The sequence below is a fragment of the Falco biarmicus genome, chromosome 9, assembly GCF_023638135.1.
Source record: "Falco biarmicus isolate bFalBia1 chromosome 9, bFalBia1.pri, whole genome shotgun sequence".
NCBI lineage: Eukaryota > Metazoa > Chordata > Aves > Falconiformes > Falconidae > Falco > Falco biarmicus.
The window spans coordinates 1,714,463-1,730,321 of NC_079296.1; the positions used below are offsets into that span (position 1 = coordinate 1,714,463).

General features: G+C 42.6%; 1 protein-coding gene and 1 long non-coding RNA gene across 3 annotated transcripts in view; one reads left to right on the plus strand and one right to left on the minus strand.

Annotated features, from left to right (window-relative positions):
* The first annotated feature begins 1,106 nt into the window (after window positions 1-1,106).
* On the plus strand, window positions 1,107-9,386 carry LOC130154910 (cytochrome P450 2H1-like). Its single transcript, XM_056351612.1, has 9 exons — window positions 1,107-1,343; window positions 2,766-2,928; window positions 3,788-3,937; window positions 5,716-5,876; window positions 6,219-6,395; window positions 6,826-6,967; window positions 7,258-7,445; window positions 7,908-8,049; window positions 8,489-9,386. Exons 1-9 carry the CDS (start codon window positions 1,176-1,178, stop codon window positions 8,668-8,670), a joined length of 1,473 nt encoding a protein of 490 aa, XP_056207587.1. The 5' UTR covers window positions 1,107-1,175; the 3' UTR covers window positions 8,671-9,386.
* A 670-nt stretch (window positions 9,387-10,056) lies between these two features.
* The window catches only part of LOC130154911 (uncharacterized), a 42,788-nt gene continuing 36,985 nt past the window's right edge, over window positions 10,057-15,859 (minus strand). For both annotated transcript variants that reach the window (XR_008823882.1, XR_008823883.1), the window contains one exon: window positions 10,057-15,633. This is a non-coding gene — a long non-coding RNA (uncharacterized LOC130154911). The remainder of the gene's footprint in view (window positions 15,634-15,859) is intronic.

Sequence of the window (15,859 nt, forward strand, 5' to 3'; positions counted from 1 at the left end):
TCTCCATATAGCTACCATGGCCAAATGTGCTCTGGGAGAGGACCAGTAGCTCCTTACATAAAGTCATGTAAAAAGGAAATATACAGCCTAATGCCATGCGTTGTAGTTGGGTCTGAGTGGAAACTGGGGAATGGCAGTGGAGGGGCACCTCAGACACAAAAGGCTGTAGGAATCTAAGTACAGTGTTTACAGTAGATTGCTGGCACTTTACAGACACTATGTACGATGTACAGACAAACAACAACAGAGTCCCAGAATCAGCTCTTCAGTCTCTGGTGACTGAATCACTGTTGTGCTCTACTTCTCTGCCAGAAAACACTCACAGTTCTCACCCTGTTTAGGGTTTTGGATTCCTGTGGGGAGGAGGAATGGGAAGCATAATATTTCATTTAATATTTTACGTTGTTTTACATACACAATATTAATTAAACTGGCCATTCCATTAAGCTCTGTTCAGGGTGCCTTTACCTTTCACAGATCTTCACAGCTTCCATGGATCTTCAATTAGTTTCTAGAAACATCAGAAAGGAGACTACAGGTTGCTGTAGGAATTTCTGGTTTGGGGAAAATCTGTGACCATGCAAATGCTGTAGACAGTATGGTTTGTTTGGTTAAAATATCAGATTAGGACAAGCTGGGTGTATCCCTCAAAATCTGCATGTGTGACTTGGGTACAATTTCATAATTTCATTCCAGAAGTGGAGGTGAAATGCCTCGAAAGAACTTGGAGTGATGCCCTTTTTCAACCATACCTACCTCCGCTGTGCTCAGATACTAGAAGGGCTGGCAGATGTCAATGTATACATGAGGGCAAACAGTAAGAGTTTAAGCATATAGATAGCAGCTAGACTCCAAATATTTCTGCATTTTGAGTTTCTTTGTCAGCATTAGAACATGATTTCTTTAGACCTACATGAATGATTACCCAAAGGAACACAAGCTGGAGAGGTTAAAAAGCAGTGCGTAAACAAGTTCATCCCTAGTTTGTTCATTCTTATCTAGAGCAGGTTAATAAGTAGCCTCACATCTCAGCAGGAATAGGAAGGCACTATTGACTAATTTCATCCATATGCTTTCATACCACAGAATATAAATAGGCATGGATTTACAGGTCCAACGTCAGGCTCTTCTGTCACTTGACTTCTCTCCCTCAGCCTACCATTGGGCTCCTGGGAATGACCACTATTTTATTGCTGGTCTGCATCTCATGCCTTCTGCTTCTCTTTGCCACATGGAGAAGCATATCACAAAAAGAGAAGGAGCCTCCTGGTCCCATCACGGTCCCCATTCTTGGAAACATACTCCAGCTGAATCCCTGGAAGTTGCCTGAAAGCTTGAAGAAGGTAAGAGGCTGCCCTCTTCTTTCCTGTGTTGTCTCCACTGCATATAAAACAAAGTCTGGTCCAGACTGTCTCAGCTTTATTCGCGAGCTTACTTTGCACTGACCAAATGTCAGACTCAAACAGAAACAAAAGGTCTCCCAGAAATACATACTTCTGAAGTCTATGTATCGCAATAACCTACATATACAAGTCTATATATTTGCAAAAATTATGGTGAAGATGAGTCCTGTGCTGACTTCATGGCAGTACTGCAATTTGCAGTGGATTTGCAATCAGGGCACTGATGCTATTGCAATATTCACTATACTCCTCCTGTACCCAGCTTCTTACCATGCCAGCAACATGGCCTAGCCCTTTTTTTGGCGGGGAGGACCCTGCTTCATTTTGCTGCCTTTGTTCCCTAGCAGATAGGTAAGCTTTCCTGGGAGTGGAAGTAGAGAGTGAAGGGGTTGAAACAAAACAGTTTGGAGGTGAACTGTGCTGTCCATTCCCTCCCCTAGCTGGTGTTACCCATCTGTCAAACAAAAACTGTGTGTTGCAAGGCCTGGGAGGGGTTGGATGGAGGGAGTTAATCTGGAATATCTGTTCCTTAAGGGATTGTGAGGCGGTGGTGACAGATGGATGGGCAGGGCAGGTGTCCCTGGGTTCTTCAGAGCAAAACTGTGGTGACAGCAAACATCACCATGCCTATCATCAGAGGCACACATACCCATACGAGCTCCTTTTTGCTTTGGTGCTTGTGAACGCTGAGAATTGTGAGCACCCTCAGGCATTCTGCTTTGTTTCAGAGCACTAGGTGATTGAGTTTCCCACCATAAAAAAGACTGGGACTCTATCTGGTTTGCTCTTAAAAAGCGAACGTTGAGAAGTGTTCCAGGTCAGATCAAGTAGCCCAAGAATGTTCCTGCAACTGTAGCCAAAAGCAGATGCCTGGGAAAGAGCACATGACTAGTGCAAGGATGCAGTCATTCTCCGCTGATATACTTGCCCAGTTTCCAGAGGTCTGTCGCCCAGGAGATTTTAGAGACAGCTGTGGTTATGTTTGTGCTCAAAAACCCTTTAGGCACTTGTTTCCCTAAGGATATGTAACTGCTTTTTGGGCCCATGTAAACTGTTACCTGCTGTGTCCTGTAGAAAAGCATTCCAGACTGTTTTGCAAGCCCTGTGAATAGTTAACTGTTTTCTTTTCTGGGATTTGGGCTTGACACCTCACCATTTCCATTCATATCCCCTGTTTTTTGTACAATTCCCTCTTCCCTTGGCTGTAGTTCATAGCTGAAGGATCTCTGTGCTGCTAACCAATGCCACACCTCAGCGATGCTGTGACAATGGCACATCGCCCCTCAGACCCCTTTGCTACAAACTTCTTTTCATAGGATTAACATTCAGACATGTCGTTCCTTCTGTTCCTCTTTCCTACAGCTCAGCAAGAAGTATGGCTCTGTCTTCACAATATATGTAGGCCCACAAAAGATTGTGGTGCTGTATGGCTATGATGTTGTGAAAGAAGCTCTGATCGATCAGGCAGATGACTTCAGTGGAAGAGGCAGTCTACCACTGTTAAGAAAACTCTTCCAAGGCACAGGTATGGCCCTGGTAATGTTAGCATACAAAGCCAATGCTTTCAGTACTTCAGGAACACAGCTGAGAGGAATGTGAAGGGAATGGCGTATTTCACTTACTATGTTCATGCATACAAATAGGAATAGAAGACTAAAAGCCCAACTCGTTGCTTGGACCATGGAGTAAATTGGTCCCCTAGAGAACTGCTTAAGGTCCCAGGCTGGCTTCATTGAGTGCCTTTCTATTTTCAGCATGCTTCAAATTCCGGCTAAAACTTTGTTCACTAGGTGTGCCTCTAAGATCTTACATTCATTCTCCCATTTCTGAAAATATTGACAGTTTACATATACATGGTTAAGGAACGAGCAAAAGGAAAGTCCACAGCAGAACAAAGACAAAATAATATAGGTCATCCCAGTAAGAGCCACGTTCAAGGTTAGGCCCTGAGATTATTCACCAGGGGAGTTCCCAGTACAGCATTTATCTGGGTAAAAGTACCTGTTCCCTGGTGCTATAGTACAAGTAATAATGATACTCTGTGTGAAGGCACACAGTAGAACATTTGAGCAGTTATGTCAGTGCAAAGGCCACGTGTCTGTGGCCAAGATCAACTCAGTACCAGTGCTGCCTTCTTATTTATGTCCTATCACAGTTTTTCATATTCTGAGAATAGACTCAGTTTTAATCAAAGTGCTGTGACAGATAAAATCTGTCAGCTCCAGAACTGCAGAGAAGTTGTTTTTGGGCAGATAGCAATTGAAGTGTAACTCCACAGAGAGGTGTCTTTGCATGCTGAGTACTTGCTGTGTAGGTCTCATTCAGGGGGGAAAAAACCCCAAACCTGTTTCCTCATGAAGGTCTGTTTTTCCTTCCTGTATCAGGCATTGTGACCAGCAACGGTGAGGTCTGGAAGCAACTCCGACGATTTGCACTCACCACCCTGCGGGATTTTGGGATGGGGAAGAAGAGCATCGAGGAGCGAATCCAGGAGGAAGCTTGTTTTCTGGTGGAGAGGATCAAGAACACACATGGTAGGACACAGACTTTGTGCCTGCTGGGACACTCTGCATATCTGCAGTGAGACAATGAGGGCTGTGGGGCTGCTTCACCAAATCTATGACCCAAGAAGTGGGAATGTGGCTGCTGTTTCTGCTCCCTGCTCCAATAGGCAAAGTTATCATTGCTGGGAGTAGGTCGGTCAAAGGCACTGTGACAGTATGGAGAGGCAAATGTTGGAGACTGGCGTTGGAAAGCATCCTTTATCTTGTTCTGCTTGAGGAAGAAGACAGGAAGTGGCAAAGGGAACATCTTGGCCCCAAAGCCAAGGATGTGGTGGAATTCAGCCATGGAGACAGGGCTGGGCACTGCCAGGTAGCTAAGCAACATGCACTCCTTTGCTTGCCTCCTGCAGCTCCAAGTAAATGGATCCTGAATAAGTGGGTGACCAGAGAACTCATTTACAGATACTTGGGTTTGGGTCCAGTCCATCTGAACACTAGACAATACGTCCCAGTACTGGTGGGGGTGTGCAATGGGAACAGGGACTATAAGCTGCTTTTGAGGGCAGGCCATGAGGTAACCCCCTTGGTTTCAACCTATAAATGTGTTTTCTGGCAGTATGTAGGACCACATTACTTATAACTACCTCCCCGGAGAGTGGCACAGTACCAGACTGGACTGCAGGCTTCCTTTCCACAGCCAGCCTTCAATGTGTGCTCATTCTGCCGAGGCGGGGGGATGAGGGGGGTGGGGTGGGAAGCAGGTAGAGCTAAAAGGATGCTGCAGCATCACTGTTTCTCATGACTCACTAGAAAATTCACTCTGGTTTCATAGATAAACATTCCTGCTACAAATCAAAGAAAACACTCTCACCTGCATTGCTCTTACCCTTTCTCTAGCACGGTAACACCGTATTTCCTATGCTCTACTGCAAACCTCCATTTCTGGCTCACCTTGTTACAGCATCTTTTACTGTGTACTAAAAGACTCTGCAAACAAGATATATACCACTGAAAAGTATAAAGCCATTATTTACTCTTACTGCAAATAATAAGTAGCTAGGACTAGTTATCTACTAGGCTCAGCATTAATATACTCATCACCCCTGATGAGACATCTGCTGAGTCTTCAATAGCCAGGGAGTCATCAGTCAGGCAGGGAAGGGCTGGTGCCATTCCTCCTTGGAACAGGCTGATCCTCAATGCTGCCAAGTTGCCATTTTCTGACTCCTTGTTTTTCTTTGAGAACTTAGTATCTTTTCCTGTTGTTGTTCCTCCTCTTGAAACCTTCAGATGCACCCTATCACTGTCTGCAATTATACCTTTCCTTTCTTTCTTGGGTCTAATCTCACCTTTTTCTCACACTGCAGTTCTCTTCTTACAAACTTATGTAACTCTGCTATCAAAACTAGACTTTGCTCACAGGCACTTGAACCCCTGAGAGAGTGTCATACAGCTGAGGTTACGCTAATAGAGCTCATAAACAGGGTTCAATAACCTAAAGACATGGCTCAGACAAAGTCCTTGTGGGGTCACTGGGTCTTGGTGGTGATCTTTAGGCCATTTCTAATAAACAATCTATAAGCCAGTGTTCTGTTGAGAACAGAAGAGGTACTCAGCCATTCCAACAGGGAAATTAGTTCACTTCAAGTACAGAGGAATAAATCGGATAAACTCTTCACCATCTTTTCCAAGGACTGCAAAATTCTGGCTCTCGAGAGGATGCAAAACTTCCCTGTAGTGTCAGAGGAGAGGACTATGTGAAATACTGAAAGAAAGATACCAGAGGTTTTTTATTCTTGCTGTTGCAGAGCAACCCTTCAACCCTGGAAACTTCCTAGTCCATGCTGTTTCCAACGTCATCTGCTCCATCGTCTTTGGGGACCGGTTTGACTATGAGGACAAGAAATTTCTAACTTTGGTTGATTTGATAGAGGATAACAGCAAGCTCCAGAACTCTATACAAACACAGGTGTGTAAAGCTTTATTTAATTAATACATATTTAAATTATTGTAAGATTTTATTGATTAATATTGAGTCATATAATTATTTTTTAATTGGAGTGGATTTTCCTAAATTTAGAGACAATTCTTAAAAGCCAAAAAGGCAGTGAAATAACCACTTCCTGTTGTTTTTTCTTACCTTATGGAGTTGTATGTCCAGAGAAGGATGTAATTGCAAAAGTTGCTCAATTGAAATGTATCCTTGAATATAGTCAAACCATAAAGTAAAAGGCATTAAAATCCAGTTGAATAATAAGGACCTACTGTTCCAAAACAGTTTAATTCAATTTCAATCATTTTATTCTTACAGCTGTACAATTTCTTCCCAAATATCATGGAATATTTACCTGGGCCTCATCAAAAACTGGCAAAAAATATTGAAGAAGCTGATCACTTTACTTCAGAAATTATAGCAGAACACCAGGAAACCCTGGATCCCACCTGTCCTCGAGATTTTATTGATGCTTTTATTAACAAAATGGAACAGGTGATGTAAGGGCAAGAGATTTATTGGATTATAGGAAAAACACTGCTTGAATCCCAGCATCTTTTCAGTTGTGGCAGGGCACTGGGCTTTTGCAAATACAGAGGGGAACTTAATTTTCTTGGCACTTCATTCTCTCCTCTCCATTTTCTTATCAAGGATTTTTAAACACAGGATTAACAGTACTAGCCAAAGTTAGGAAAGCTGGAGACCAATCTGGTTGAGGTAATTCAGTGCTCCTCCCATATTAAAAAAGATTCATGATATTATTTAGTAAAAGTACAAAAAATGCTGGTGTTCTGGAGAGTGAGTGTCATATTTTTGAAAGGACATGAGATGGGCTTAAAAACATACATTATGGGTATAGGACTTTCCTTTTTAAACAGGCTGCTTAGCTTTGTCATTCAGAATGTTCTGCCAAATCTTCCTCCAGGAGAAAGGGAATGGTCGCTCAGAATTCACCACTGAGACCTTGAGGAGGACCACGCTCGACTTGTTCCTTGCAGGAACAGGGACCACCAGCATCACACTAAGACATGGATTTCTGATTTTGCAGAAATACCCAGAGATAGTAGGTAATAGAAAAGGAAATAAACAATTGTAAAAATTTTAATAGGTCATGGGATCAGTTTGGACATTTCCTGTCACTACCACATGTAGCAATGGTCCCCCAACTAAGGAAACATGTATTTGCAGTGCAGAAACGTGTTAGTACTAGTATCGCTTTACTGTGAATAGAACTAAGACTAAGTACATTCATATATTCCTGGTGCACTAAAAAGCAAGTTTTGCTGTAAATATGGGGAGAGGTTTAGGCAAACAGATGGGGGACTTGTCCATTCAACACTTACTTATTTCCTGACAGAGAAAATTCAAAAGGAGATTGACTCTGTGATCGGCCAAGACCGAAGCCCCTGCATGGCAGATCGGAGCCGCATGCCCTACACAGATGCTGTAGTCCGTGAAATCCAGAGATTTGTTGATCTCCTTCCGCTTAATGTCCCACATGCTGTGATCAAAGACACCAAGTTCAGAGACTATTTTATCCCCAAGGTCTGTTCCACTATGTCTGAGAAAGGTCATAATCTCTTGAAAACAAAGATGTGTTCTATTAATTTAATTTAATTTAATTTTCAAAACCAATGAAATGTGATATAGAATTGGAATAATTCTGTTTCAAAAGGGATTCTGGCAGTTGAGTCCAACCCCTTTCTATCTGACAAAAAAAGGACTTTTCATCCTCTATGTGAAGAGGGAGACACAGCTTTCTATTTTTTTCACATAAATGTAAGCAAAGTTCTAAATTATCTGGAAGCAATATTAAATACTCTAATCAGACTCACTATTAAAATTCATTTTAAAAAATCTTTGCCATACCAATGGCATACTTTTTTATTCGTTAAAGTAATTTTAAACAGGCTAAATGTTGACTACCATTATTTTTAGCTCTGGAAACTTGTCAGTGCTGCTTTGCTTCAGTATGTCTTCATTTTAACTTTCTTATTGCTAATTCAGGACACTATGATACTCCCTGTGCTGAACTCCGTCCTACATGACAGCAAGGAATTTCCAAATCCAGAAAAATTTGACCCAGGACATTTCCTGAATGCAGATGGTACCCTTAAAAAGAGTGACTACTTCATGCCATTTTCTGCAGGTAACACCTCTTTCTATCTCAGATCCTAGACTATTGTCTCCTAGAACCGCTTTGAGGATTTTAATGGCTGTCACCGTGGTCCTTACAGTGATGTCTGTGGTCTGCTAGAGTCACTTCCGGGCAGCTCTGACTCCTGTACTGGAGTGCCAGTTGACCTCCTTTTTTAGTCATCACAAAAGCTGCTCCAGTGCATTCTGCAAGAAGAGGTGTATGAAGTGGGACTCAGCCATGCAACTTCTCTCTCTCCAAACCTAGCAGCAAAAAGCAGCAGAATATGAGAAATCAAAGCCTTCAAACTGCCTTTGCCCACTGAGCACTTTCATTGTTCTAGACACTTAGCCCCCCATTGCTTCCTGAACTCTCATGGAACAGTGGTTAAAATCAGTTACCAGCAAAACACTTCACTGCCACCTTACTTTTTATTACTTTTTGCTTGCAGGAAAACGCATCTGTGTGGGAGAAGGTCTGGCCCGGATGGAGCTATTCATATTTTTAACAGTCATCCTGCAGAAATTTACTTTGAAACCCGTTATGGATCCCAAGGACATTGACATTTCCCCATTAGCCACCAGTCTGGCAAATATACCTCGACCTTATGAGGTTTCTTTTCTTCCGCGTTAGCCAAGTGAAGATAGTTGCCAGCTCTGAAACTCATGAAAGCTCTGGTTAAACAATAGTAACTTTCCGATCTGTTGAGACTGAAACACTCAGATCATTTGCTTAGATACTTTATGGAGAGAAATGTGCTTAGAGAATAAAATTGCATGATACTTTTGTAAGCCAGCTCTAAACAGAGACAGAGTAGGAAATTGCATAGGGCAGGAGAATGCTCCCTGTGCAAAATTATATAGGGTCTCCTCTGAACGTACCTCACCTAGCTCAGGTTTCTATCTGGCTCCTGACAACCTGACATGTCAGGGTGTGTGGACTAGTGCACCGAGAGCCCTGCTGCTTCTATGCCTATCACTTGAGCCTCTCAGCACAGCAGGAACAGGTCTTGTACTCCAGGGTTTCCACAGACTCCGCTTGAGGTATCTCTCTCCTCTGTATTTTCTTTGTTGTGACCTATATGTAAAACTAAGCATAAAACAGTGGTGGGGTTTTTTTTCCTGTTAGAAGATATCACCTACGGTATTCTTGCTCCAGTACATATTCTTTCCTATGGTGGGGATGTGGTTTATTGATGACTGGGCAGGTGGGTTCTCTCTTATGTGATTACAAAGCAGGTTTGTGAAATTATAATTTATATTGCAAAATAAAGTAGTACACTGAATTGTCGTTTTTCTGATATCCCAGAACAACATCTTTTAGTAAAAAACCTGCCTCCACAAAGCTTATATTCCCCAATGTCTTCTAAGTCTTGTACATATCTGACTGTTTCATTTCAATTGTTTATATGGAGTATATTATGGCTTGAAGATGGAGCTGGCCAATGATCTATAAAATTTCAGTTCTCAGTAACAACATGGGAGAAGGCTGGACTGACCCTATGAGACCTGCCAGAACCCCAACTGTGGTTACAGAGCTGTCCACTGCGGTAAAAGAGGACAAGTTAAATAATACTGGGACACCCCTGCCACCACCCTACCCCGCAGTGCCATTTACTAGATGAACAGCAGCTTGCATTTCCCCATTATTTCATGAAGTGCGTAAAGATCATTTCAGCAATGTTACAATCAGGAGGAAAAAAGCAGATAAAAAAGGTTTACATGAGTCACCAAGCATATACATACAGGTGTAGGACTGGCATTGCTTAATTTGATCACATTCCCTGTAACGTGTAATTTATAGTGATTACAGTGAAGACAGACACCTGAATCTGCTATGTGAAAAAAGACAGAAACTGTAATATTTCAGTAACAGCTTTAACCGTTTAAGTGTAACAGGCACAACTTCCTTCCTTTCAAAGTATTAATAAGCTAGATATACCATGGGCTAATACCACAACATTGCAAAGGCAAAAGACACCAATGCCGCAGAAACATGGAAATATGAATGAAAGACACATGAAAATATCATCTAGTTTATTGCCATATACCAAAGAGGATCAACTATTACAAGTCTTCTCACCAGGTAAAAAGAAAGCACTCCATACTTTCTCTTCAGCTGTGCCATGACTAAGCTAGGCAAAGCAAAAGGCCTGGGGACAGCTTCTCTGTTCCAGACGTCTTCTTCCATGCTGAAAAGACAAGGAGGCAGTCAATACAAATCAGCAAGACGACAGCTTTAGCTCCCACAGACTCCACCATGATATGCAGCGGGCTTTGAGATTAGGGGAGGGCTAAAGCTGCGTCCTGAAGCCTCACTTTGTGTTGCCTGTGGTACAAAAAGCAGTGCAATGATAACCTATAACTATGCTCACTAGGTGCTTTAGTGCCAAGTAATGTTACCTACCGCCTCCTGGGACAGTAAGGATCAGATTTTTAAAATTTCAAACATTTAATGGATAGGATTTACCTCATCAACCTTGGTTAACCACAAAACTGAAAATCATCAGTTTAAAAAATTAACCATCATTAGCAAGCTCTACATCCCCCACAAAGCCATACTGCTCACTCTCACCCTGCCTGCTAGCACTCAGTGCTGCCTAGACTTTTTCTTCTGCTGGTACTGTTACAGACAGTGCATTGCAGTGCCCTAGGCAGGGCTATATGAATTTTCTATGGCAAACTTGACACGATGTCCTGTCACTTGACCATGTGAAAAAGTGGCTTTCAAACTCAATTAATCCATTCTGTGCACTGTTGCTATTAGTTCCCAAATACCTCTCACAGAACGCAAGCACCTCTGTGAGCTCAAGTTTCTAAGACGTTCCTAAGGTGGAAGCAGCTACAGAAGCAACAGTCAGATGGGCAAGCACCAGCAAAGAAAAGAACTGGCAAGTTCTCAAATGCACCAAAGGTGTTCCCAAGTGACAAACTCAGGGAAGCAACCCATGAGGCAAACAAACGTACTTGAGCATTTTACCCATAACAGGGCAATAGCCCTTGCCTGAGCTACTATTGTAAATTAACATGACGCGCATAATTAATTGTATGTCTGGACACTAAGGATAGATGTGGGTGAAGGGAGATGGAGTGATCAAAGGTGAATACAAGCACTTTAGAGTAGCCAGGTGTAAAATCAGGTATCTTTGATTTCTTTTGTTAAAGAGGAAAAAGTAGTGGGCAGAGTGCATACCAGAGCCTCATGTGTGCATGTATGTTACTTACCCCTTGTAGGCTGCAGGGAAGGCTGCTGAGACATTTGTGAATTCCCACACCATTTAAAAGGGAAAGTTATGAAAATAGTGGCTTTATGCACAGCTCTCAAAGTTCTTTGTGATTCTCGCAGTTATAATTTCAAAGATTGTCCTGGTTTTGACTGAAACAGAATTAGTTTTCTTCCTAGTAGCTGGCACAGTGCTGCTTTTTAGATTTAGTATGGAGAATAATGTTGATAACAGATGGATGTTTTAGTTGTTGTTAAGCAGTGCTTACCCTAAGTCAAGGACTTTTCCATTTCCCATGCTCTGACAACACAGAGGGGCACAAGAAGCTGTGAGGGAGCATAATCAGGACTGACCCACACTAGCCAAAGGGGTATTCCATACCATAGAATGTCATGCTCAGTATATAAAATGGGGGGAGTTGGCTGGGAGGGGCCGATGGCTGCTCAGGGACTGGCTGGGCATTGGTCAGCGCACGGTGAGCAATTGTACTGTGCATCTTGGGTTTTATTCCTCTCTCTCTTCTCGTTATCTCCCTTCTCATTATATTATTATTAGTATATTTTACTTTATTTCAGTTATTAAACTATTCTTATCTCAACCCATGGGTTTTAGCTTTTTCCAATTGTCCTCCCCATCTCACCAGGCTGGGGAGAGTACGTGACCAGCTGCGTGGTACTTAGTTGCCAGCTGCGCTTAAACTGTGACAAAGATAAATTCTGACCTCTTGAGATGTCCTTGATACCTCTATACAGTAGCATGTTAAGCTATATATGACTCTCTAGAGACCCAAGAGTTGAAAGCAGCTTTGTATCACAGATTAAGCTGTCTGCTGGATTACTGATTAACACTGAAGAACTTTGGATCTGGGACCCACCTTTCTAAACAGATCATCTGTTTGCCAAACAAATACAACAGAGACGTTTTTCACATGCATCACAACTGTAACTCACAATACTTGTGTGCTGTGGTATATGCCCCGTGCACTCAATAGAGGCACACACAGAGCGAAGGTTCCAACTTTCTTGCAGCTGAGGGAACCAAGGAGAGTTTTCACACTTGTGTTTTTGCCTTTTCAAGCTCACCTGCCCCACTTGGCTGCTTTCACTGAAGACTCAGTCCAAGGAGCATAGCTTTTCCACTCTGCAATGTGTGGCCCTCTTAATAGCCTCCCACACACATGAACACACTTTGGTTACCGATTGTTCAAATCAAGAAGCCCACAGAACTGGGGTCAAAGGACAGATTATGGATTTTACTGCCTAGCTTGTGGCATCTGATTTCTGTTCCAGCTGACTCCCTGCCCCAGCTTCCTGATGGGTTCCATTTGCAGCTGTCTGAAATACTATTGAAAAGTAAAGGAAAATCCCCAAAACCCTACATAAGTGGATTAATTCCCCAAAAATGATGACCTTTAGATGTTCCTGTGCTGTACTCATGCACTGCAAGAAATAACAAGCTCTGAGGCTCACCTGAACTCTCTTCATAGGCTAAAATGTGGCCTCCTTTATAGGAAACAGCGTATGCTTTCTACTAAGAGAGAGAGTAAAATGATTGTACATGCTGTAGGTTAGAAACATGAGTAACCAGTATGGACAATTACGCTTTAGCAAGGCTTTAGGTTTTTGTATAGTCCGGGGAACATTCGCTGTAAGAAACTGCAGAAGGTAAAAATGAACTGGTCTTTCCATTGGCTTTTCCTTTTCAGATGAAATTTTTCCTCTGTACTAAGGTGAGGTAGAAAATATTTCCTGTCATAATTCCCAGGTTAAATGCTTTTTAGCATCTTTCAAAGTAACGTTTACCTTTAAATTTGAACAGCTATTCACTTGTCACATTGATTCTCGTTTTATATTTCAAATTTCAAACAGTGCATCCTATTTTATTGCATAGCATTCCTATATCATGTCTGTACTGCATTGCTTTCTTTAACTACTCCTTATGCAGTGCCTTTAAGTAAAATTCTTTAACTTGCTATCATGTCAGAAAGATGCCTAGTTTCTTTATGGCAGCCTCCCTGAATTTCCTTTGTTCCTAATTCAACTCTTTGAAAATGAGGGGGAGAGAGAGGGAGGCCAATAGCCCCTGGTGGAAAGTAGCCCTGGCTACCTTAGGATCTACTTGTACCACTGGGATGACATACCCAGTTACAAGGATGGAAAGTTGTGTGAGGATGCCACCACAGCCATCTGCTCTCCAGGTCATAATCCAGACCTTACAAGGTGCAACAGCTATCATCTACAGCAGAAAGAGACTAGGACCATTTAATGCCAGTGAGCCAAAGATCTCTCCAGATTCTGCCAGGCATTGCTCCCATATTAAATGAAACATCAGCTCTTCCCGCTTCTGTCTTCTCAGTTTTATCCTCCCAAAAGAACACCTCTGCCTAGGCAAAGCCTCACAGAAAAGTACCTGTTCCTATGGAGAACTTTTGGGAGAGTGGCATAAGTCCTTTTCCACTGAACTCTACACCTCTGTTAATCAATCAGAGCTTATTTTACAACGTAAGGTCTATACAACACCACTGCACATACTGAGCCCAAATGTATTGTGAACGTGGGACCAAACTGAGCTGAAACAATTTAACAAAAAAGAACACAGCTTTTAAGTTACATCCACTTGCCTCAGGGAAGTTATTCTTCAGCTGCAGCATGTTTCCCATGAGGGGCAAAGGAAATGGCCCAGAAGGCAGCTTCCCTGTTTCAGACATCTTCCTCCGCGCTGAACAGACAAGGCAGACAATGCAAAACAGCGAGAAAATTATTGCAGCTCCTGGAGATTCCATTGCAAAGTAGAACAGGGGTGTGGGATCAGGAAGGGATGAAGCTGCATCCTGGAAGGCTCACTTTATGAAGCCTACAGTAAAACCAGCAGTGCAAAGGAAACCCATAGCTCCTTTCATTTCCTCTGGGTTAAGCATTTTAGGCAGAAAAGAATCATTCACTGCTAATAAACTTGGATGAACTACTTTAATTTTTAAGTCTTTGTGACCTTTTCTAAGGTCAACCTTGTTCTACTGTAACATCAGAAAGCAGGGACAAACATTCATCATTAACAAACCCTGTCATACTTTCATAGCATGCCTGTCTTCTGCCTATTACTGTTGCTTATAGGTCTGTCCTCTGATGAGATGCTGCAAATACAACAATGTAGTTATCTTCAGGCCATTGTATACACTTACGATTACCATCCCATTGGATATCTTTTAACATTTCTATTGAACACGAGTACCAGGTTAAAAAGTATACACTTCATTCTAGAAGAGCCGTTTTTCAGCTGTTGGACATGCTGCAGTTTCCACTAATGATTTAAGAGCCCATTCTGAAAACCATGGGCATCTCCACAAAGTACTGCTCTGAAAGTTAGATGACTTCAGAATAACTTGTTAGAGCGGCTGGGTAGAACCGTTTTGAGGTACTGGGGAAAAAAAATCTTCCTCTGGAACTGAACTCTTCTGTTTCTGCTTAAAGAGCTGTATTTGCTAGGCTGTTTTTCACTCCCTGGTTTGCAGTTGCAGTCCAGGTCCTCAAGAATTGATTCAGCTTTGAAGCAGCTGCATAAACTGCTTTGATGAGATACTTTGCCCCTTGATTCTCAACTGTCAGCCCTCCTTTTCCTCTGTTCTCTTCTGCATTCTTCCTTTCAAGCACCTGCTACATCCTTATTGTATTTTACACCAGAAAATGCTGCAGAGACGGAGATGCAGTCTCCCTCTGTACCTCGGTACCTTCTCTGGAATATCTTACAGACTCCTCAGGTAAAATGTTTGAGCAGCAACCAAGTTGTGCCTCTGCTTTTGGACTATACACTTCCCCAGTACAATGCTGTTCACACACCCCTAGGTATGGCTCTTCTATGGTGCTGCTCTCCGAAGATCTGCAATCCTTGCCATGATTTGGGTTCTACCAGCCACACAGAAGACTCTCAAGCAGAGAGGGGAGTAGTTTCTCAGAGACAGAACCGGGAACACAGCTGTCAGCTCTTGGCCTAACTGGGATGTCACTGTCACGCAATCCTCCAGCCAGCCAGGTAGTCAGTCTCTTAAATTTCCTCCCAGTCGAGTCACTTGTGGGACACGCCTTTCCCGTTTCTGCTTCCTGGAGGTGGGATACTCAGAGTTTGTGCAGGAATTTGCTATTTCTTAGCTCTCCACTGAAAACACTAAGCACTTGTTGGCAATGCATGGCTAGATGGATTTCCATCTTCAGAGTTCCTGAAGGTTTTCATCTTTGTGGTTGCAAAATAGCATTGTGTTTTCTATGCGTAGAAAAGCAACTTTTTCAACAGGAACAAGATTTGGTCCTTTGCCTTTCTTGCTTGAGCTTGCGGAAGTTTTCTGTGCTGACACATTGCTCCCCTGGGGCTCTCCTGCAATCCTGTCAGGGAAACACAAAGAAAAGAGACATGCCACGTTATTCTTCTTTGAAATTTTCAGTGCCCCGATCACAGAGATTCCTAGACCTTCCAACAGCACACTGGGTTGCATGTGGTGAGTGGATCTCTTCATCAAAGCAACTATCAAATGCACCTGTGGCTAAAACAAGACACGGCTAAGCCAGCAGTTCTACAAAACCAGACCCACGTAGAAGTGTCTCTGAAGTA